This window comes from Salvelinus alpinus, chromosome 20, assembly GCF_045679555.1.
Source record: "Salvelinus alpinus chromosome 20, SLU_Salpinus.1, whole genome shotgun sequence".
Lineage (NCBI taxonomy): Eukaryota > Metazoa > Chordata > Actinopteri > Salmoniformes > Salmonidae > Salvelinus > Salvelinus alpinus.
In genome coordinates, this window is record NC_092105.1 from 50972044 (window position 1) to 50997172 (window position 25129).

A 25129-nucleotide genomic window follows, 5' to 3' on the forward strand; every position below is an offset into this window, starting at 1 on the left:
TGTTAGAGGTTGACCGATTAATCGGCATGGCCGATTTCAAGTTCATAACAATCGGTAACTGCCATTTTTGGACTCCGATTGTGGCTGATTACATTGCATTCCACGAGGAGACTGCGTGGCAGGTTGACCACCTGTTATGCGAGTGCAGCAAGGAGCCAAAGTAAGGTGCTAGCTAGCATTAAACGTATCTTATGAAAAACAATCAATCTTCACATAATCACTAGTTAACTACACATGGTTGATGATATTACTAGGTTGACTAGCTTGACCTGCGTTGCATATAATCAATGCGGTGCCTGTTAATTTATCATCTAATCACAGCCTACTTCGCCAAACGGGGGATGATTTAACAAAATGCATTTGTGAAATAAGCACTGTCGTTGCACCAATGTGTACCTAACCAATGCCTTTCTTAAAATCAATACACATGTATATTTTTTAAAAACCTGCATATTTAGTTAATATTGCTTGCTAACATGAATTTCTTTTAACTAGGGAAATTGTGTAACTTCTCTTGTGCTCTGTGCAAGCAGAGTCAGGCTATATGCAGCAGTTTGGCTCGTTGCGAACTGTGTGAAGACTAATTAATTTGCCAGAATTGTACATAATTATGACATAACATTGAAGGTTGTGCAATGTAACAGCAATATTTAGACTTAGGGTTGCCACCGTTAGATAAAATGCATAAAGGTTCCGTATTTCACTGAAAGACTAAACGTTTTGTTTTCGAAATGATAAGTTTCTGGATTTTACCATATTAATGACCTAAGGCTCGTATTTCTGTGTGTTTATATTATAATTAAGTCTGAGTTGATATTTTATAGAGCAGTCTGACTGAGCGGCGGTAGGCAGCAGCAGGCTCGTAAGCCTTCATTCAAACAGCATTTCCTGCGTTTGCCAGTAGCTCTTCGCTGTGCTTCAAGCATTGCGCTGTTTATGACTTGAAGCCTATGAACTCCCGAGATTAGGCTACAACATCCAATAGTCAAAGGTATATGAAATAGAAATGGTATAGAGAGAAATAGTCCTACAACCTAAAACTTCTTAACTGGGAATATTGAAGACTCATGTTAAAAGGAACCACCAGCTTTCATATGTTCTCATGTTCTGAGCAAGGAACTTAAACATGAGCTTTTTTACATGGCATATATTGCACTTTTACTTTCTTCTCTAACACTGTTTTTGCATTATTTAAACCAAATTGTTTAAAGTTTCATTCTTTTTTTGAGACTAAATCGATTTTATTTATGTATTATATTAAGTTAAAATAAGTGTTCATTCAGTATTGTTGTAATTGTCATTATTACAAATGTGTATATATAAAAATCGGCCGATTTAATCATTATCGGCTTTTGTTGGACCTCCAATCAGTATCGGCCTTGAACAATCATAATCGGTCTACCTCTAATCCTGACATGACCCTCCAGCATGACAATGCCACCAGCCATACTGCTCGTTCTGTGTGTGATTTCCTGCAAGACAGGAATGTCAGTGTTCTGCCGTGGCCAGCGAAGAGCCCGGATCTCAATCCCATTGAGCACGTCTGGAATCTGTTGGATCGGAGGGCTAGACCCCCACAGAAATGTCCAGGAACTTGCAGGTGCCTTGGTGGAAGAGTGGGGTAACATCTCACAGCAAGAACTAACAAATCTGGTGCTGTCCACGAGTAGCAGATGCACTGCAGTACTTAACTTCTCTAGGGTAGGGGGAAGCATTCGGAATTTTGGATGAAATGCATGCCCAAATTAAACTGCTTGCTTCTCGGGCCCAGAAGATATGATATGCATATAACTGGTAGATTTGGATAGAACACACTCTAAAATAGTGTCTGTGAGTACAACAGAACTGATTTGGCAGGTGAAAACCTGAGAAAAATCCATTCAGGAAGTAGTTGTTTTTGTAGTTTTCTATTCAATGCCATTACAGTATCCATTGACTTAGGACTCAAATTGCAGTTTCTATGCCCTCCACTAGATGTCAACAGTCTTTAGAAATTGTTTCAGGCTTGTATTCTGAAAAATGAAGAAGAGCAGTCTGAATAAGTGGACCCTAAAGTGTCACAGAGCTTTTTCATGCGCGAGACCGAGAGTCCTTTTCTTGTTTACCTTTTAAATTGACGACGTTATTGTCCGGTTGAAATATTATCGATTATTTAGCCTACAAACAACCTGAGGATTGAATTTAAACATCATTTGACATGTTTCTATGAACTTTACGGATACAAGTTGGATTTTTTTGTCTTCCTGTTTTGACTGCGTTTGAGCATGTGGATTACTGAAGAAAACGCGCGAACAAAACGGGAGGTTTTTGGATATAAAGAGACTTTATCAAACAAAGGAACATTTATTGAGTAAATGATTGTCTGTTGAGTGCAACCATATGAAGATCATCAAAGGTAAGGGATTAATTTTATCTCTATTTCTGACATGTGTAACTGTTCTACTTGGCTGGCTACTGTTTGTAATGATTTGTCTAGTGGGCTATGTTCTCAAATAATCGTAAGGTATGCTTTCGCCGTAAAGCATTTTTTAAATCTGACACCGTGGTTGGATTCACAAGAAGTTAATCTTTAAACCTATGTAAAATATGTTTTGTTTTCTGAATTTTTATGAGTATTTCTGTATTTGAATTTGGTGCCCAGCAGTTTCACTGGCTGTTGAAGAGGTGGGACGCTACCGTCTCACGTGCCCAAGAGAGATTAATGTAGCTGGTGGCTGTTACTTTTGATTTTGACCCCCCCCCCCCCCCCCCCCCCTGTTTTTTTTTCAGGGACACATTATTCCATATCTGTTAGTCACATGTTTGTGGAACTTGTTCAGTTTGTCTTAGTTGTTGAATCTTATGTTCATACAAATATTTACACGTGGAATTTGATGAAAATAAACGCAGTTGACAGTGAGAGGATGTTTCTTTTTTTGCTGAGTGTATGTGTGTGTATATATATATATATATATTATATATAAAACATTTATTTGTTTTTGTTTGGAGGTCGTGGCACCCCCTGTCGGTAATCCGGCTGTCACCATCAAATTGTATTTTTTTATTTATTTATTTATTTTATTTTTTATGTTACCATATTGATTAGACATTTCTGTGATTGTCTATAGGCCCAACTGTTACTGAATTTGCTCATTCTTTTCATAATGTGTTTCAGGGGAAAGAAAACTTTGAGCAAGAAGAAGCTGAAACGGCGCCAAAAGGTCAAGTCAAAAGTCAAAACAAGAACCAAGGTAAGATATTTTATTGGTACAAGAGGGACCTTTCTTTCCTTGTGAGTTAATCATTTTTTTCTCTCAGAATAATACAATGATTTCATTGCAAATTTGTTGCTTTAGTTCTTTTTGGTCAAAAAGTTGGCGTTGCCTATTGAGAATCTCAAGCTGAGAATAAAATTATTTTCTTGTAATGCTTCACCTTTATCAAAACATTTTATTTTCATGGTACAACTCATTTACGTAACTACACCTCCTAGGCTATATACATGTATGAGCACACTTGCTTAGCTGGTTTTGCCGTTGATCAAATGAACTCTGCTGATTGTTGATTATAACAACATTAATGCATTAGTTTCTCCCTCATTAATATTTAAGTTGGTTGCCAGGAACGCTGTTTTTTTTAGTTGGCTTGACCAACTGCCAGGGCTCCAGCTCTCTCACACCTGGAAGAGTAGCTGAGGTAGTAATGGGAGTGGGTCTGGCTTGGGTGTGATGGAGCTGTTGCTGAGCAACCTATGTGTTCCACATTTCCACGGAAACCGTTGCCAGCCTGCCCTCCATCTCCTCACCTGTGCTAGGACTCTTTCCTTTGTTTCTCTGTGCAGGGCTAGGAATAAAATGGTGTAGTAGGCCCTACCCTTATAGTCTCCAAAACCTAAACAAACCCCCAGAGCTGATGTCGAAGCCTGTTGGATATATTTATATTTTCTTTCACATTGCAAGTGTCATCTGCACTGCGGTGGGACCCTGGTAACGCCTGGCTGTTTAGGATTTCCTTTCTTAAGCAGTTAAAACATTTTCCCCTGTGAGTGTTGAGCCACAAGCAGGCAGAGGGTAGAGCTGCAGACAGGCAAACCCCAAAACATCCCAGACGGGTGGAATGCGGCTGGTCCGATTTTCCACTCATGCATCTCTCATACAGGTGGTGCTGGTTCCTTTCTCTCTGGCTCCCCTCTCTGATCTAGTGTGGGACTGGTCCCATTTCACGCCCGTTTCCCCCTCTGATACGGCTCGGGACAGTTTGTGCCTTAGAACACGCCTCCCCCTCTGTCACAGCATGGTATTTAAAGGTATACTCAGCGAAGTGACTTTGCACGTGCAGCACCACAGATATTGCGACGTGCGAGACAGAAGATTTCGTTCTCACACAGCCACACACAGTATGTGCGCAAGTTCACTTCACGCAGTTACGTGGTAGATACGAGAACGGAACAGCGGCGAAGTTGAGCCACTTAATTCAGAACTCTTAGTTGTTGTGTAAATGGACCCACTCTGCTGTTTACTTTCTGCACCTGTTATATCGCTGAGCCTACCTTTTTAGGGCCTCTTCCGCATTTGCCTGCTTCTCTGCTTACAAACACACAAATGGGTGGAGTCTGGCATGGCAGGAGGAGGGAAAAGTGAGGAATGCTATTGTAGTAGTTTCATCCTGAAGCAGTTTAATGCTTTTGCTATTCAGACTTCCGACTCAGCTTTTTTGTGTGTGGAAATATTATCGTGTTCAAAACAACCTAAAACATCTCAACTGATATAGCCTTTGCCTTTAGGCTGCTGACTATAATCAGACGTCAAGGGCTAAGATAGGCCTATGCTATGTAGACCGTTTGTAATTGTGCAGACAGTAGTGTTCTCTTTCTTGAAGCGTTCAGATAGCTGTCGGTTTTTACGTTTACGCTTAATTCCTTTTGGGCAAAACATAATCCGAAACACAACCAAAACAAACTGCAAATGCATTCAACATGTTTGTAGAGTCACAAGCTTGATCGAGTCATTGTGTGCAATGAATATGGGACCAAAAACTTTTGACTACTTCAATACCCTAGAAGTGAATGTCCAAAATACTTATTACTGCGTCAAATTAGGGGACTTGATATATTTAATTTCGAAATTGTAAAAAGGGTATATATTTAAATTACAAGTTGACCGATTTTACTTTGGGCCGATTTCAAGTTTTCATAACAATCGGTAGTCTGCTTTTTGGATGCCGATTATGGCTGCGAGAGAGACTATGTGGAGACTGCGTGGCAGGCTGACCACCTGTTACGCGAGTGCAGCAAGGAGCCAAGATAAGTTGCTTGCACAATCACTAGTTAACTACACAGGGTTGATATTACTAGTTTAACTAGCTTGTCAGGTCGGAAACAAGACGTTTATTCTTTCAGTGAAATACGGAACCGTTCCGTATTTTATCTAACGGGTGGCATCCATAAGTCTAAATATTCCTTTTACATTGCACAACCTTCAATGTTATGTCATAATTATGTAAAATTCTGGCAAATTAGGCGGCCCAAACTGTTGCATATACCCTGACTCTGCGTGCAATGAACGCAAGAGAAGTGACACAATTTGACCTGGTTAGTATTGCCTGCTAACCTGGATTTCTTTTAGCAAAATATGCAGGTTGATTTTAAGAAAGGCATTGATGTTTATGGTTAGGTACACATTGGAGCAAGACAGTACTTTTTCGCGAATACGCACCGCATCGATTATATGCAACGCAGGACATTGCTAGATTAACTACACATGGTTGATGATATTACTAGTTTAACTAGTGGATATGATTGATTGTTTTTTATAAGATAAGTTTAATGCAAGCTAGCAACTTACCGTGGCTTCTTACTGCATTCGCGTAACAGGCAGGCTCCTCGGAGTGCAATGTAATCAGGTGGTTAGAGCGTTGGACTAGTTAACTGTAAGGTTGCAAGATTGAATCCCGAGCTGACAAGGTAAAAATCTGTAATTCTGCCCCTGAACAAGGCAGTTAACCCACCGTTCCTAGGCCGTCATTGAAAATAAGAATGTGTTCTTAACTGACTTGCCTAGTTAAATAAAGGAGAAATAAAGTTGTAATTTTTTTGTTGTTGCCAAATCGGTGTCCAAAAATAGTGATTTTCCAATTGTTATGAAAACTTGAAATCGGCCCTAACTAGTCGGCCATTCCGATTAATCGGTCAACCTCTAGTAGATATCTCCTCCCCCCCCGGTGTTGTGCACTGAAAAAATGTATGACCTCCCTTTCCTAAATGTATCATCGTCTGTCAGTGGCTTCGATGCCAGAAATGTGACAACGCAGCAAGGCAAAGGGAAAACAATCAATAGCATGATGCATTCTCCATCCGGAGCTTGCCTTGGGAGGACTGTGTAGTAACCCTTTACCCTGGTCCGTGAAAAGAAGTCATTTGATTTCGTCTATCCAGCTTTTTAGGTGGTATTGATTATTTCATTGATAATTTTGTAGCAATAATTATCAGGCATTAGCCTACATGCGATGGTGGATTTCTTCTCATTTCAATTAAAATTTAAGGGGCTTTATTGGCATGGCGTACATATGTTTGCTTTTCCAAAGCAAGTGAAATAGACAATACAAATTTACAGTAAACATTACACTCGCAAAAGTTCCAAAAGACATTTCCAAAAGTTCCAAAAGACATTTCAAATGTCATTGTCTGTGGACAGTGTTGTAGTAAAGTGCAAATAGTTAAAGTACAAAAAAGAAAATAAACATGCAATGGTGTTTGTTCTTCACTGGTTGCCCTTTTCTTGTGGCAACAGGTCACAAATCTTGCTGCTGTGATTGCACACTGGTATTTCACCCAATAGATATGGGAGATATGCATTTCCTAACCTCCTGCCAAATGTATCTCAGTTTCCACCTCATTTTGTGGGCATTGCACATAGCCTGTCTTCTCGAGAGCCAGGTCTGCCTTCGGCGGCCTTTCTCACTCACAAGGCAATGCTCACTGAGTGTGGACATAGTCAAAGATTTCCTTAATTTTGGGTCAGTCACAGTGGTCAGGTATTTTGCCACTGTGTACTTTCTGTTTAAGGCCAAAGAGCATTCTAGTTTGCTCAGTTTTTTTGTAAATTCCTTCCAATGTGTCAAGTATTTTTTTTTTTTCCCTCATGATTTGGTTGGGTCTAATTGTTTTGCTGTCCTGGGGGTCTGTTTGTGTTTGTGAACAGAGCCCCAGGATCCGCTTGCTTAGGGGGCTCTTCAGGTTCATTTCTCTGTAGGTGTTGGCTTTGTTATGGAAGGTTTGGGAATCGCTTTTACATTGTGCTAATTTAAGGTGCCGCCAGGCCTGTTCTGTCCTTGCAGCTTGGTAGTTTAGTATACTTATTTACTTAGCTAATATAACAAAATGACCTAGAGATTGTCTCTTACTTTTTGGAAGTAGCTTCAGATTGAATATTACTGAGTTTTGTGTTGGATGGTATATCCAGGTTCTGCTGTTTCTTCTGCAGATTTTGGTTTGTTCTTTTTTTGTTTTTTTGCTCGATAGTCCTTGAAAGTAATAGTCCATTCAGGTAATTTTGTCCAAAGTCAAGGTTTTAGGTATGGAATTTGGATTGAAGGTTTTAATGTTGAGGTTAGTATCCTGTATAAGTCCTTGCGGAAAAATGTCAAGTTTATCTACATTTATCCAACTCTTTTTTTTTGCAGAAGAGCTCCTCTCACTCCGACCTGAAGATAATTTATGCCTCTCAGCTAGATTTATCCAACCCCTCATTTCAATGACTCATTGACCTTACTGCTGGCGGCAATGCTGGGTTATTTAGCATCGTTTTAAAAGCCATTCAGTGCTTCTACTGATCCATATTCACAGTGTAAGGAACAAAAGGAGGCACAAAAAAAAAAAAAAGAAGATTGACCAGGGCCTGTGTTCATATAGCGTCCTGATCTAGTGTCTTGTCCCCCCTGTCCATGTTAACGTATTTATTATCATCTAAGAGGCATAACAGATCCTAAATTATTGTGGATGGCTTTGTGTGCCAGTCATGTCCTTATCACTGCAAGGCATTGACCTACAAATGGGGCGGCAGGTAGCCTGGCGGGTAGGAGCGTTGGGCCAGTAACCGAAAGGTTGCTGGATTGAATCCCTTAGCTGACAAGGTAAAAATCTGTCGTTCTGCCCCTGAGCAAGGCAGTTAACCCGCTGTTCCCTGGGCGCCGAAGACGTGGATGTTGATTATCACCACCCTCTGATAACCAGGTGGTGAATCGCATCTCTGCATGTCTGGCAGACATATCAGTGTGGATGACGGATCACCACCTCAAGCTGAACCTCGGCAAGACGGAGCTGCTCTTCCTCCCGGGGAAGGACTGCCCGTTCCATGATCTCGCCATCACGGTTGACAACTCCATTGTGTCCTCCTCCCAGAGTGCTAAGAACCTTGGCGTGATCCTGGACAACACCCTGTCGTTCTCAACTAACATCAAGGCGGTGACCCGTTCCTGTAGGTTCATGCTCTACAACATTCGCAGAGTACGACCCTGCCTCACGCAGGAAGCGGCGCAGGTCCTAATCCAGGCACTTGTCATCTCCCGTCTGGATTACTGCAACTCGCTGTTGGCTGGGCTCCCTGCCTGTGCCATTAAACCCCTACAACTCATCCAGAACGCCGCAGCCCGTCTGGTGTTCAACTTTCCCAAGTTCTCTCACGTCACCCCGCTCCTCCGCTCTCTCCACTGGCTTCCAGTTGAAGCTCGCATCCGCTACAAGACCATGGTGCTTGCCTACGGAGCTGTGAGGGGAACGGCACCTCCGTACCTTCAGGCTCTGATCAGGCCCTACACCCAAACAAGGGCACTGCGTTCATCCACCTCTGGCCTGCTCGCCTCCCTACCTCTGAGGAAGTACAGTTCCCGCTCAGCCCAGTCAAAACTGTTCGCTGCTCTGGCACCCCAATGGTGGAACAAACTCCCTCACGACGCCAGGTCAGCGGAGTCAATCACCACCTTCCGGAGACACCTGAAACCCCACCTCTTTAAGGAATACCTAGGATAGGATGAAGTAATCCTTCTAACCCCCCCCCTTAAAAGAGTTAGATGCACTATTGTAAAGTGGTTGTTCCACTGGATATCATAAGGTGAATGCACCAATTTGTAAGTCGCTCTGGATAAGAGCGTCTGCTAAATGACTTAAATGTAAATGTAAATTATGGCAGGCCCCTTCACCTCTGATTCAGAGGAGTTGGATTAAATGCGGAAGACACATTTCAGTTGAATGCATTGTTGTACAACTGACTAGGTATTCCACTTTCCAAATGGCCGCATCCCCTCCACTGTTAGCCTTAATTTTAAAAGCAGTCCCACTCCCCTCAACGGTTATTGGGCTGTCCTCGCTCCTACCCGTCACGGCTTACAACACAATAAAATAATCTATTCTTTACCTTCCTTCCTCTCCTCTCCTCCCCTATCCTGCCGTCCCTCTTCTTGTCATCGCTCTCTCACTTGAATTGCTTTGTCTCACCCTTTCTCATCCTTTTTCTTGCACTGAAATCTGAGAACTGTGTCCTCTTCTCGCAGACAGAATCACATTAGGCTTAGTTTCGCCGAATAGGCTGTATCTCACTATCCCTCTAGGCTTTATTGTAGTGTCTCGACTATCTGGACTACCTTCTACTTCAAACAGTGAATCAATCTCCATGGGAATGCTACAGTTAGCTAAAGAACTGAGCCTACGTCTTCCTCCAAGAATGCCTGCATCTTTGAATATGCATTCTAATGCATTCTAATTGTCTCTCTTCTCTTTTGATGGAGGCTTGAGGGGCAAACTGCCTTCATTCGTTGACTGCTGAAAGAAAATATTGTTTGATTTGCGAGTCATAGCTGTATTTCTTATACTTTATCTCCATCTTCTCCACAGACGGATAATCTCGATGGGGCCTTCTGTGTGCCGGACATCAAGCTGCACAGCAACCCATCGGCGTTCAACGTGTACTGCAACGTGCGCCACTGCGTGCTGGACTGGCAGCAGCGGGAGTCGTCCCTGGCCTCACAAAGCTCCGTGCAGAGCGGTGACTCGGACAGCGAGGAGGAGGAGGAGTACCGTGAGCCCGCCATCAAGCTGCCCAAGGTAACTTCAGAAGCACAGGGATGGGTACAGGGTTGGTGGAAGGGTAGAAATACATTAAAATAGAACAGACATTCACATTCACATCAGCGTTCCATGACAGGTGGCCATATTGAGTGTACCCACATGTAGTCAAATTGAGTGCACTACTCAAATTGCTATGGTCGGAGGGGCTTTGTCCGTTCTAGTAATTGCATTTTTATGGGTGGAAAGAAACACCGGGCAAGCTGAAACGAATGCACTCGGAGGGAGGCAAACAGTGTAGGGAGAGGGATGCTTGCCAGTACGACTAGAGAAGTAGGCCTGCGTGATTACAGGGAATGTGCTAGCCAGGGAGTCAGTTCAGTCTTCTTTTGCAGACTCCAATTCAAGGGTGGTATCCAATATATTGGGATAACAGGTTGAGGACCCAAGCTAGATTGCCTGGTAAATTAGAATTTTTGGTGACAGCAGCCAATGGCAGCAGCCAACCTGGTGACAGCAGCCAATGGCTAATTGGTGGCTGCTGCCGCTGGGTAAATATTCCAATTTACCGGGCTATCTAGCTTGGGTCCTCAACCTGTTATCCCAATATATTGGATATCAAGCTTCCTAAGGTCAGAAAAATGGAACAAATTGGTATCATTTAAATCCACCTCAATTGTCCTAAAATATGAAATGCACCTTGAAATTTCCTAAATAATCAGTTAGCAAAATAATCAGTTAGCAAAATATAAGTTGGAATGTGATCTCCTTAGTATGTTGCACATCATATCGCACCCTAACTTTGGGCATCTGTCCTACCGTATACCCATCCATTTTAGTCTAGGCTATATGGTGAACTTTGCCTCTAGATGTTGACCTAGAGTCAGTTTAGTATTTTCTCCACCAAATGTTAGGATTTGGAAGCTGATCCTAGATATCTACCTAGTGATACCTAGTTTCACCCCCTGTAGCCTATATCCTGTATCTCCCATTGCTCTCAGGTTCCCGCCCCGCCCCGACACTGAGCTCTGTTTCTCTGAGTTAGTGTTGTTGAACCCTTTTGACTGCCATGATAATTTATAGCAACACTATGAGAGGCTTAAAGCACTGGTCTGTGAGGATTAGCTACTGCCTTGTCTCTCTCACGCTCTAGCACAGAGTGCTCACGCTCTAGCACAGAGTGCTCACGCTCTAGCACAGAGTGCTCACGCTCTAGCACAGAGTGCTCACGCTCTAGCACAGAGTGCTCACGCTCTAGCACAGAGTGCTCACGCTCTAGCACAGAGTGCTCACGCTCTAGCACTGAGTGCTCACGCTCTAGCACTGAGTGCTCACGCTCTAGCACTGAGTGCTCACGCTCTAGCACTGAGTGCTCACGCTCTAGCACTGAGTATTTTCTCTTTCCCTCCCTGCTTTTCTCTGCGTCTGTCTGTCCCACTCTGCTCGTCACTGCTTTGCCACTGTGGCCTCACTGAAACAGAGCACGTCCCCAGGAGCAATATCACAGAACACAGAGTAGAGAGTATGTGTGTAGCCTGTCTTTGTTTGCGTGTGTGTGTCCTGCAATCCCCGCATTTTTTTTGTGCCGGCCGTCAGCTCATTAGCTGTTTACAGACTAAATTTCAGCTGAATACTTTTTAAGCTTCATGTAAACTAGGCTACTTTTATTAAAAGTTTCAAATCGCTAGTCCGTCGAGCCCTCTCCCGCTAGAATGAACGGTATGCATCTTCTAGCGATCTATTGATCCCGAGTGGCGCAGCGGTCTAAGTCACTGCATCTGTGCTAGAGGCGTCACTACAGACCCTGGTTCGATTCCAGGCTGAATCACAACCGGCCGTGATTGGGAGTCCCTTAGGGCAGCGGACAATTAGCCCAGCGTCGTCTGGGTTTGGCTGGGGTAGGCCGTCATTGTAAATAAGAGTTTGTTCTTAACTGACACAAAAATTGGATAGATAGCGACGGCAGGAAAACGCAGTCTGTCCTACCTCCCAGTACAATTTGTGTGCGCAGAGGTTGGTTGCAGTCAAATGTCTTTGCACGGAGAAGGGCGAGGGCATGATGCGTGAATTTGCATGTCCCATGTAATGTAAGTGGTAACAATGAGTCGAAATTCACTTAGTGAGTGACTCATCAGTCAGTGTAACATACCGAATCGCATCGGTGAGAAAGCTGTTCATTTGATCCATAAGTTGCATAGGCTACTGCAGATAAATTCTGAAAACATTCGACGAAGATGGTGAATCATCATTGCAGGAACATTGGCTAGTGGAGAGCCTCATTCTGGTCCAAATTTGATAATTAGGCCCTCATGTGATCCAGGCATTAAAATAGAATTCAACAATATTCAAAAATGTTTTAACCTCATTAGGGAATCAACTAAATGTATTGAATGTATTAGTTTTCCCAAGTTCATCATAAGACCTGAACAGAATGGGGCGGAAATACCTAGTCAATTACACAACTGAATGCATTCAACCGAAATGTGTCTTCCGCATTTAACCCAACCCCTCTGAGTCAGAGAGGTGCGGTGGGCTGCCTTAATCGACATTGACATCCACGTCACGGGCGCCCAGGAAGCAGTTGTTGGGGTTAACCGTCTTGCTCAAGGGCAGAATGACAGATTTTTACCTTCCAGTTACTGGCCCAACGCTCCTACCCGCTAGGCTACCTTGCCACCTCTGCCGTGATTCGTATTTCCTGCAACTTTTTGAATAGGCAACGAGAATGCCTTTATCGGTGTGTGTGCGGTGCGCACGTCTACCTCTTTGTGTAGCCTTTAGTAATGATGGAAAGGCTTTCCTATAAACCTTGTCAATTAAATGCTAACTACAAGGTAGGATATGATTATTTTCATCATTCCAGTGGGTATTTGTTTAGCAAACTACCATCACATGTACGCTACAAAAACACAGCTAAACAACAGCCTCTTGCTAGGTGCACACTCAAATTAAAGGGTCACACTTTGATAGGGGACTGTTACAGAGGAGTGTAAATGCTCTTTTTTAGGCTGGAACATTTTGTTGAATTGTATGTTTTAATTCTGAAATGTATTGATTGTTGCTGCCGCCGTGGCCAGGTCTCCCTTGAAAATAAGACTCTGGGTCTCAATGGGCTTTTCCTGGTTAAATAAAATGACTACACCCAACAATCTATATTCCTCAGATGTTTCCCAGACCTCATTTGGTTTACAAATGTGGTTTAAGCATTGTTGTGGACTTAACATCCAATTTGGTTGTTTTTCTATTTTTAAAAGTCTTGAGAGCGAAAAAAGGAGAAAAGGGAAACTTGGAAAAACTCGCAGGAGAAAACGGAATTTGGGAATGAACAAAACAGAATAAGGCAAAAATATATATTATTTTAGGGCCCTACCTAATAATAATTTTATGAATTCAGGCTTTTTAAAATCAGAAGATTACATTTCTTGTCCTGTTGTGGAATGTATACAACAGTCATGATAAACAGCCAAGCTGATGTTAGCAAATCTGCAATGCATGCCGAAACTTCCTCAAAAATACTTAATGCTAAGTTAGGGTTGCATTGACACTCATGAAGAACCTGTCCATGATTTCTTCCCTGTGAGTGTCATTATTTTTGTGGCAAAAGTATTATTGATGTAAAGGTCTGCAATAGTAGTAATTCCTTTTCACTTCAGAATAAAAAAGTATTGTCCGTTAGTGAGGGGGGAAAGCATGGTTATGGCAAATAGGAAGACAGGCAGAGGTCTCCGGTAGACCAAATGTTTTCCTTATTTGATACCACATTTATTTTTTTTGCTTAGTTATTGCCAGTAATATCTGTAGAAGATATTACTGGCTATCATGTCGGTAGGTCAATTTATAAATACATTTAGAGTCCTTTGGGATGACATCAAAATATTTAATTTTGTCTCCTGTGATTTTTAAAAGGTATATGTTTTAAGAAACTCTGGGTTTGTCACCTTTTTAAGAGGCATGAATTCACTTCTATACCAGTTAATGATGTACACAGAGGGTTCTCCAAATTTATTCGATGAGCTCCAACAGCGGTGGGAGTGACTCTTCGGGACGTGAGACGAACAAAATGTAATCCGCATAGAGCGAGATGCAGTGATCAACCTTGCCCATGTTTAGCGAAGCAATGGCAGGATGGCTTCTGATACTAATAGCTAGGGATTCCATAGCAATGGCGAATAGCAACGGACTCAAGGGGCACCATTGGCAGTAGGAACGGTGAAATGAAAATGGAGGTGATTTATTGTAATTTCGTGAACTGAAGCGTTCGGGCCCAGAGCAAATTCATTTATTATTGTCAATGTAGTTCCATTCCAATTGGTAAAATTCCTTTTGAGCGTCAAGTGCAAGAATGGCAACTTTAGAACCTTTGTCATGTTTTGAATACTTGATGTTCATCAGTCGCCTAACATTGGAAAATGAGAATCTGCCTGCGATAAAACCATTTTGGTCATGAGTTATAGTCGAAATGCATTTATTTAGTCTGTTTGCGAGTATTTTCGTAAACATCTCAAGATCGCATCCGAGGAGGGCAATAGGACGATATGAAGATAGATCGATTTCTCTTTTCTTTATATTAGGGTGATATTGGCTGAGTATAAAGACTCCCGGGAGTCTGCGAGTTTCAATAGTGTTGAAACATCCGCAACATAAGAGTAACCTTTTCTGAATATGATTTGTAAAACTCTTTACCAAAGCTGTCAGGGCCAGCCGCTTTACCGTTAAGAAAGGAACCTCCTGCAGAGACAACCTCTTCTAAAGTTATTTCTGCATTTAGCTCCCTTTTGAACAGTGCTGCATAATTTAGCTAGGGAAAGGGAATGGAGGAAATCAGACATTTCCGCAGTATCTACAGTGGTCTTTGAAGTGTAGAGGTCTTGATAAAACTTTAACATGCATTAATTTATTTTGGGTGCGTAGTAACAGCTCCTGTACTAGATTTAATTTTATGAATAACTCTGTTGTCCTGTATACTTCTCAGCTGGCGCGCCAGTAGTTTATCCGGCTTGTCACCCAACTCGAAGTGTTTTTATTTAATTTTTAATAGCGTTGTGTTTACTTGGTTTGAGAGAATAGTGTTGTATTCATATATGAGCTTTATGTCATTCAATTTGGAAGATAAGGGCGCTTCCATATAATCTCTCCCAAGCATGTGCCCCGATTTCAAATTTTCTCTACCTACATTTTTTCATGGTAGCCTCATATGATATTGTATGCCCACGCATAATAGCCTTAAATGCCTCCCACAAAGTGGAGTCGGAAACATCCGCATTATCATTCTGGAACATATAGTCCGTAATTAAATTGGCTCCTTGTTGGTGAAATTGTTCATCATTGAGTAATGTTGGATTAAATCGCCAGCTGAATTGAGGCTTTGTTCTACTGAAAGCCATGTGTAATAAAACGGGACTGTGATCGGAAATGATTATATTATGGTACTTGTTAGAGGTGACGTTAAATGTCAATTTTAGAGTCTGTTAAAATGTAGTCAATTCTTGTGTATGATTTATGCACATGTGAGAAGAATGAATAATCCTTGTAATCTCCACATATTGACAAGGTTCATTGTTCCAATTAAAATATTCAAGACAGTAGTGGAATTCAGTGAAGTGCTAGGGCGAGTAGGAAGCCTATCCATGTAAGGATTCAAAATACATTTAAAATCTCCGCCTGTCATTAAATGTGTGGTTGATAAATCTGGTAAGAGATTGAAGACATTCCGAAGAACCCTGGGTCATTGACATTCGGTGCATAAAGATTGTTACATGTCGTGATAAAATATGGCCTATTACTATAAGAAAGCGGCCATTGGGGTCGCTTATAGTTGAAATATGTTGGAACGGGACAGTTGTTTCTGGAAATAATATGGCTACACCTCTAGCCTCGGATGAAAAAGTGGATTGATAAATCTGTGATACCCAACTCCATTTTAATCTCCGTTGCTCAGTATGTTTCTACAAGAAACTCACATAAAGCATATCTCAGATAAAGATTTCAAATGGGATAAACTTTGCATCTTTTCAAATACGTTCTCAAACCTCGTACCCTTTCGTGGAATGTAATGTCGCCACACTGTAGCGAAGTGGTAGAGTTGCCAGTACCCATAATAAATAATTATTTGGTCCTCAAATACAAACACCAGAGGTGGGTTTGGTGTACACAGAAAGATAGCTATGCAGAAAAGTACCTAATCCCCACTGTGAAGTATGGTGGTGGATCTTTGTTGTGGGGCTGCCAAGGCAGCAGATACTCTTCCTGGGGTCCAGCAAAATTAAGGCCGTTTATACCATTTTTAAAAACATTACAATACATTCACAGATTTTACAACACACGGTGTGCCCTCATGCCCCTACTTCACCACTACCACATATCTTACAGTACTAAATCCGTGCGTATAGTGCATATGTTATCGTGTGTATGCATGTCTGTGCCTATTTTGTGTTTCACAGTCCCCGCTGTTCCATAATGTTTTTTTAATCATAATTTTTAAATCAAATTTTACTGCTTGCATCAGTTACTTGATGTGGAATAGAGTTCCATGTAGTCATGGCTCTATGTAGTACTGTGCGCCTCCCATAGTCTGGTTGTTGTCCTCTTTGGCATCATTAAAGTGTAGACTGTTATTTTATCAAATCAATTCTCTGTAATTATTACGTGATTAAACTAATCATGTAAATGCAATTAACTACGAAGTCGGGGCACCAAGGAAAATCTTCAGATTACAAAATTAAATTTTTTCTAATAACTCTTCAGATATTTTAATATCTGATCAATTAGTCTTCTAATTAATGAATTATTCTTTACCTGACGTTAGTCTCATTCCAAACGTCCTAAGTTGTTGGTTATCTGCACGAACCCATCCTTTACTATGAATCATCCATACACCAATTGTCATAATCATTTATTTACTAACTAACTAAATAATCACAGAAATTAATAAACAAACAAACAGTAGATATGGTTACAAGGAAATGATAGGGGAGGTTCCCTAGTGGGATAAGCCAATATGACGGCTTGGTGGACAAAGGGAAGTGGGTGTGGACTGAGAAGGGCGGGAAAGACAAAATGGAGTCACTACACAGTTGATAATTATATTAATTGAAATGCTAATCCTTCGCACATGAACGCTCAGTCATTTGGGAATAATTGCAATCAATACATATTTACGCTAAGTGTGTCGTCGTGATCTTTGTTGGAAAGTTCATCTGAGCGTCTCTCTCTCTGCTTCCCTAAAGTCTTTCGTGGTTAGAATGGATACTTCAGAGTACTATTCAGAAATGTTGTTATAGAATAGAGGTTTTGGCGGTTGTCGGTCTTCGCATCCCAAGTTGACATAATTTCTAGCTGCAGACTAGCAATTAGTATCTAAGATTTGCTCTTATTCTGTCGGGATCGATAGTTTGAGTTGAACCATTTCCCGCCGTGTAGCCATAGCTCCACGTGGTATGGTTAGGAATTAAACAGCCATTATAACCTTAGCGTATACTGAGGTTTTTGTGGTCTGAACTCAACCTGTGTCCATCGAAGGTACACGTGGTCTCAGATTTCTTCAGGAGGTTTTTTTATTCCAAACAGTAGAAAAGGGCTGTCCCATGAGCCAGATCATGTCTGTGATCATGGGGGTGGGCCAATGACTTAGGTAAACTTTAAAGGCAATTCAATTCTCTCACATTAATGGTTTAACCTAGCATTACGTCATTTCACAAATAGTTTCATCTTTACTTATTCATTTCATACAATAATTAGACGCAAACCTCAAGAGGCACCTGTATAAACAGAGTGATGGTAATGTGGCTTTATTGTCTTTCATGAGGTCGCTAACATGAAACGGACCGGGTCATAGCTGGCTTCTCCACCGACCGTTTACGCATTCTCCAAAACATGGATATTGTTCAGTTCTCAAGTTCTGTGAAGAAGTTCCTTTGTTCTACAGTGAAACTCTCTCTCTATACTGCATGGCCAGGAGGAAAGAGTCTCCTCCAGGAATTTACTACCTGAGATAACAGAACCTGGGTGTAGGAGAGAGGGATGCCACAATGCTGTTCATCGACTACAGCTCAGCATTTAACTCCATAGTACCCTCCAAACTCGTCATTAAGCTCGATCCTGGGTCTCGACCCCGCCCTGTGCAACTTGGTCCTGGACTTTCTGACGGGCCGATCCCAGGTGGTGAGGGTAGGAAACATCTCCACCCCGCTGATCCTCAACACTGGGGTCCCACAAATGTGCGTTCTCAACCCTCTCCTTTACTCCCTGTTTACCCATGACGGCCTACAGGGAGGAGGTGAGGGCCCTCGGAGTGTGGAGTCAGGAAAATAACCTCACACTCAACGTCAACAAAACAAAGGAGATGATCGTGGACTTCAGGAAACAGCAGAGGGAGCACCCCCCCTATCCACATTGACGGGACAGTAGTGGAGAAGGTGGAAAGGTTTAAGTTCCTCGGCTTACACATCACGGACAAACTGAAATGGTCCACCCACACAGACAGCGTGGTGAAGAAGGCGCAACAGCGCCTCTTCAACCTCAGGAGGCAAAAGAAATTTAGCTTGTCACCAAAAACACTCACAAACTTTTACAGATGCACAATCGAGTGCATCCTGTCGAGCTGTATCACCGCCTGGTACGGCAACTGCTCCGCCCACAACCGCAAGGCTCTCCAGAGGGTACTGAGGTCTGCACAACACATCACCGGGGGCAAACTATCTGCCCTCCAGGACACCTACACCACCCAATGTCAGATCATCAAGCACCTGAGCCACTGCCTGTTCACCCCGCTATCATCCAGAAGGCGAGGTCAGTACAGGTGCATCAAAGCTGGGACCGAAAGACTGAAAAACAGCTTCTATCTCAAGGCCATCAGACTGTTAAACAGCCATCACTAACATTGAGTGGCTGCTGCCAACATACTGACTTAAATCTCTAGCCACTTTAATAATAAAAAATGGGATGTAATAAATGTATCACTAGTTACTTTAAGCAATGCCACTTTATATAATGTTTGTACTCTATACAATCTACTGCCTCTTGCCTATGCCGTTCGGCCATCGCTCATCCATATATTTATATGTACATAGTCATTCATTCCTTTACACTGGTGTGTATAAGGTAGTTATTGTGAAATTGTTAGATTTCTTGTTAGATATTATTGCACGGTCGTTAGATATTATTGCATGGTCGGATCTAGAAGCACAAGGTTTTCGCTACACTTGCATTAACATCTGCTAACCTTGTGTATGTGACCATTAAAATTTGATTTGAAAGGGCCACATCATGACACTGTTCTGGACTTGAGGACTGTGAAGAGACCTCTTGTGGGGTATGAGTGGGGCAGCTTGATGAGAACCAAATATTTAAATCACCCCAAAAATATACCTCTGTTTATCACATATGTTATAAAGCATTTTATACATGTTCTCCAGACATTGACAGTTAGCACTTGGTGGTTGTTACTCACACCTCTTGAAGGAGGGAACGCATCACTCCGCTACATCTCAACCCCAGTGGAGTGAAAAAAGTATGTGATCGTAGGTGCGGGGAAGGACGACAGAGGCAGAGAAAAATACAGTTAGATGGGAATTTAGTATTCCTAAACACGGTAATGTGGGGAAAAGGGGCTGGATGGAACCAAAGATAAGGAAGCCTCTCTCCTACCTTACCTGCCTTCCCAATTCTAACCTGACCTTTAGCACCACCTGGCGCGCTAACCAAAATACAGGGGGTGGTCCGTCCAGGTCTTACCTAGTGTGCCTAGACAGATTAAATACTACAGGTTATGTATGCCATTAGGCCTCTTGCCTAAACACTCCCAAGGTGCCTTCCCCTTCCCCCCCTGGGAAGAAATGAAACAGAATAATTGACCAATAATTTAAGTGAAACATTTAAATAACCAAAAACACTAAGTCCTATTGTCATACACAACTTTGAAGGAGCGTTTACAAAATAATGTCAACAACTTTCACTGACCACAACAACCAACACAGGACATACAAATAAGCTATTTTCTCTGACAAAGGAACACTGGCTGTTATCAAGCTGGAGAACGAGTCGGTAATTGAAGAATCAGCAGTATCTCCTGATGAGAGGGAGGGGTCAGAGCTCCAATCAGCGATGGGGCCGACCAATCAGCTGCTTTAGGAATTCAGGAAGACATTTCCTGAAATAGACACACATACAAACCAGCACAGAAACTGTGGAACGTAACAGTGGTCTATCGCAGCTTCCCACGAGAATGGGCTTTAGGTGAGGCAGATGAACCTGTAGCCATATTACTTCAACAGTATTTGACATTAGATTGCTTCTAAGCCTTTTTTTGTGTTTTTATATTTGTTTTTTTATCCCTTTTTCTCTCCAATTTCGTGGTATCCAATTTGGTAGTTAGTCTTGTCCCATCGCTGCAACTCCCGTGCGGACTCGGGAGAGGCTTAAGTCGAGAGCTGTGCGTCCTCTGAAACATGACCCAGCCAAGCCACACTGCTCCTTGACACAACGCTCGCTTAACCCGGAAGCCAGCTGCACCAATGTGTCGGAGGAAACACTGTACACCTGGCGACCATGTCAGTGTGCATGTGCTCGGCCCGTCACAGGAGTCGCTAGAGCGCCATGGGACAAGAGCATCCCGGCCGGCCAAACCCTCCCCTAACCGGACGACGCTGGGCCAATTGTGCGCCGCCCATGGGTCTCCCGGTCGCGGCCGGCTGCGACAGAGCCTGGACTTGAACCAGGATCTCTTGTGGCACAGCTAGCACTGTGATGCAGTGCCTTAGGGCCTCCCGAGTGACAGTGGTTTAACAGTACACTTTAACTTGAATTAAAATCTACTTTCTGACCAAATTAGACACTTGTAATATCTGAAAATGTAGCTAGCTAGACTCTGTTACCCGTACACATGGATGTAGGCTTCTCCCTCTGTCATGGATGACATGGTTGCCCTTAGCCAAGGAGATGGCATGGGGCATTATCCTGCTAGAATAATCAATTTGCAGATGGACACTGCTGCCATAAAGGGATTGAACTGATTGAATACCACAAGATATCTGAACATCATTGCCAAACGTTGCGCGACTTTTATCATGGGGCCCAATGTGTGCCATGAAAACACACCCCACACCACCACCGCCACCAGCCTCCAGTCTTGACACACGACATGATGGATTCATGTACTCAGTAGCGTAGCTTAATGATGACATGCCCAGGTGCCCTATCACCACCTGTATTTCTCTTAAAATTAAACACATGTTTAATATTACTAAGCGTTGTAACAGCAGAACCTAATCTAAGGGCACATTTGAAGCTGTTACCAGAGAAGCCGCAATATAGCCAATACATTCAGCACCATGGACAACGGTCAGAAATGAACCTGTATAAGTCGATCAGCACCACGGAAAGCACAAAGCGGTCAAAATGCACCCTATTTCATCTGCAAATAATAGGCAATAGCCTATATTATAAAACATACATATATAGAGCAATCTCTTGACAGAAACACCAAAACACAGCTAATGACCCAGTAAATGCTCGCTGTAGTTATGCACGACGGCAAAACTGACATACCGGTATTTCAAATGATCTGCCTCCCACAGAGGCCTGTAGCAAAAACACCTGAAAATAAATCAAGTGGCGCATTCAAACAGATTGCTCAAATGACAGCATGCCTTTTAACAGTATATGATGCGTATGTGCTTACTCTTATTCTTATAACCTAGTTAAATGTATAGGCTATGATGACAATGAAATGACTCAGCGGCCGTGCACCAGAACATGGTTTCCAAAGACAGATGTAAATCCATCTCAAAATAGCTGGATTTATATAGGCTGTCTGGGACGCCTGCCCTGTAAAAATATTTCTTACTCACTCATGTGATTGGCATTCGACGAGCCTTGCTGAAAGAAGTGGAACTCTGTAAGGTCGTCGGCCCATTTGTGTCAAGGTATGACGAATTGGGAATTATTTTATGGGTCTTTTGGCTCCAATGTTATACTGGACCGTCAGTTGACTAACTGTAGCCCTTCTGGTTGCCCCTGCACAATTTGTCAGCCACCTTTTGTCCTCTTTCATCCATTGCCTGTTGTTGGCTGAATGTCACACCCTGAAACTGTTAAGCGTGAAAAACCCAGCAGCGTTGCAGTTCTTGACACGCCAAAACTCTTGCGCCTGGCACCTACTACCCATAGCCTGTTCAAAGGCACTTAAATCTTTTGTCTCGCCCATTTGTGCTCTGAATGGCACACATACACAATCCATGTCTCAATTGTTTTGAGGCTTAAAAATATTTCTTTAACCTGTCTCCTCCCCTTCATCTACACTGATTTGAAAGTGGATTTAACAGGAGACATCAATAAGGGATCACAGCTTTCAACTGGATTCACCCGGTCAGTGTATCATGGAAAGAGCAGGTGTTCCAAATGTTTTCTACACAGTGTATATTCTCAAGCAGTCTAAGTTAGGTCAATCTGCACATTTGGAAGTTGTGTTAATAGCTTCAGTCGTTTAAGCGCTAGAGCGAGGTGGAAATACAATAATAATGCTATGTGAATTTATCCACATTTATGTAGTTATAGTTGATAAAAGTGTTTAAGAATAATTTGAAGTTAGGATAGCCTGAACATGAGGAAGTTAGTTTAGTGTCTCTAGCTTGAACGGTTTGAGTTACTATTAAAAATTCTGAATGCAAGCAATCGAAGTTGGGTCAGTCTGTACATATCAATGTTAGTTTGGCGTTGATAAGTGGTTGTGGTAGAGGAGATACATGCCCACATTTCCATATTCTTCCAATGTAAGTCTATGGCACTTTTATTGCCATTGAAAAGCATTGGGAACTCATTAAAATAGTGTTGTAGTACAAAAACGTTTGGGCTAAGGATTTGGCTGTCTAGCACACTGACATACACAGCTCTCTGGATGAGGGTGTCTTCAAGTCTCCAGTGGGTGAGGAAGTCCCTTTCAGCTATGTAATGTATTACAGGTAATTGACAAGTGCAGTCAATTGGCAGGAGGGGTGGAGTGCATGACACTTCATCCTGGAGTTTACTTCAATAACTCAATAACTACAGGCAGATGTGAGATGCAGGAGGATGGCACTTTTCTTTTACCACTCCATGTAGAATAAACCATCCTTCATGACCAAAAGTATCATGAACATCTCATACCAAAGTCATGGGCATTGTTATGGAGTTGGTCCCCCATTTGCTCCTATATCAGCTTCCAGTCTTCTGGGAAGGCTTTCCACTGGATGTTGGAACATTGCTGCAGGGACTTGCTTCCATTCAGCCACGAGCATTAGTGAGGTTGGGCGCCGATTAGGCCTGGCTCACAGTTGGCATTCCAATTCATTCCAAAGGTGTACGATGAGGTCAGGGCTTTGTGCAGGCCAGTCAAGTTCTTCCACACCGATCTCGACAAACCATTTCTGTATGGACCTCGCGTTGTGCACTTGGGCATTGTCATGCTGAAACAGGAAAGGTCCTTGTACAAACTCTTGCCCCAAAGCACAGAATCGTCTAGAATGTCATTGTATGCTGTAGAGTTAAGATTTCCCTTCACTGGAACTAAGCGGCCAAGCCTGAACCATGAAAAAAAAGCCCCAGACCATTTATTACTCCTCCACCAAACTTTACAGTTGGCACTATGCATTGGTGCAGGTAGCGTTCTCCTGGCATTTGCCAAACCCAGGTACATCCGTCAGACTGCCAGATGTTAAACCGGGATTCTTTACTCCAGAGAACGCGTTTCCACTGCTCCAGAGTCCAATGGAGGTGAGCTTTACACCACTCCAGCCGACGCTTGGCATTGTGATCTTAGGCTTGTGTGCGGCTGCTTGGCAATGGAAACCCATTTCATGATAATCCTGGCGAACAGTTCTTGTGCTGATGTTGCTTCGAGGAAATTTGGAACTCAGTAGTGAGTGTTGCGACCTAGGACAGATGATTTTTACACGCTTTAGCTTTTGGAGTTCCCGTTCTGTGAGCTTGTGTGGCCTACCACTTTGCGGCTGAGTCGTCGTTGCTCATAGACGTTTCCATTTCACAATAACAGCACTTACAGTTGACAGGGGCAGCTCTAGCAGGGCAGAAATTTGACAAACTGACAGATAGCTTAATTATATTGATTGCATAATAGGCTACTCTCTATTTGATACAACTGAAATATGATCAGATGTTCTATGGTGGTTGGATAGAAAGTTAGCCTATGTTATTGGCTATTTCTAAAAACAACAAAACGGCAGCCTGGTGTACTATAAAGCTGAGGGATGGGGCCGTAGAAAAGTAACCACTCTCTAAAGGACTGACAATCCATGAGATCAACATTATAGTGATCTGCATGGTAATACCAAGGTTCTGTATAGATTAACTTTTGCTATAACTGCTGGGCCTGCAAGTTCCAAAACTTTCCTTAAATGCAACTTAATTTCCACCTCAATGATAGCTGAACCTTGGACACAATAAAATATTCCCTCCATTTATCCAATAAAATATATTATAATACTCTTCTACCTCATTCTGTAGCGGAACGGGCCAATTAATGAACCAATAAGGACGAACAAAAACAAGGTTCTCACGCTGATGAGGACACAGTCTAACTTTTTCTTTACTTAGGGTACCAAATGGCACCCTATTCTATATGATGTGCACTACTTTTGAGCAGGGACCATAAGGATTCCAATCGGGCTCTGGTCAAACGTAGTGCACAATTTAGGGAATAAGATGCTATTTGGGACTGCCTTAGAACAGATTTAACAGGCAACCCTGAGAGGCAAGGCTTTCTAGGCCAAATCGTTACGTTTAACTAACCCTCTCAGAGGGAAGCTATCGTTATAGACTGATCAGAATGGATGTTAAACTTGGCTGTAATGCCCACACTGTACAGAATGTTCAGGCTCGGAGCCTAGTAGAGGAAACCGAATATTCTCTGGGGTCAAGTTCATTAGAGTAAACTGTAACAAAATGTTTTGCAACAGATATGAACATTTTTTATGTCAGGTAGTCCTCCCTGTCTCAATCCATTTTCGTCCGTTAGGGCCTAATAAAGAAGACGTGGGTTGTTGGATGTTTGGAAGGGGACGGGGATAATAGGAGGCCGCATCAGTCCATTTGATCCTTTGC

General features: G+C 42.5%; 1 protein-coding gene across 26 annotated transcripts in view; it reads left to right on the forward strand.

Moving 5' to 3' along the window:
• LOC139547192 (E3 ubiquitin-protein ligase MYCBP2) overlaps positions 1-25129 on the forward strand; it is a 313317-nt gene that overhangs the window by 5013 nt on the left and 283175 nt on the right. For all 26 annotated transcript variants that reach the window (XM_071356258.1, XM_071356266.1, XM_071356259.1 and 23 more), the window contains exons 2-3: positions 3155-3230; positions 9866-10075. In XM_071356258.1, the coding sequence (XP_071212359.1) occupies positions 3155-3230; positions 9866-10075 (286 nt within the window). The remainder of the gene's footprint in view (positions 1-3154; positions 3231-9865; positions 10076-25129) is intronic.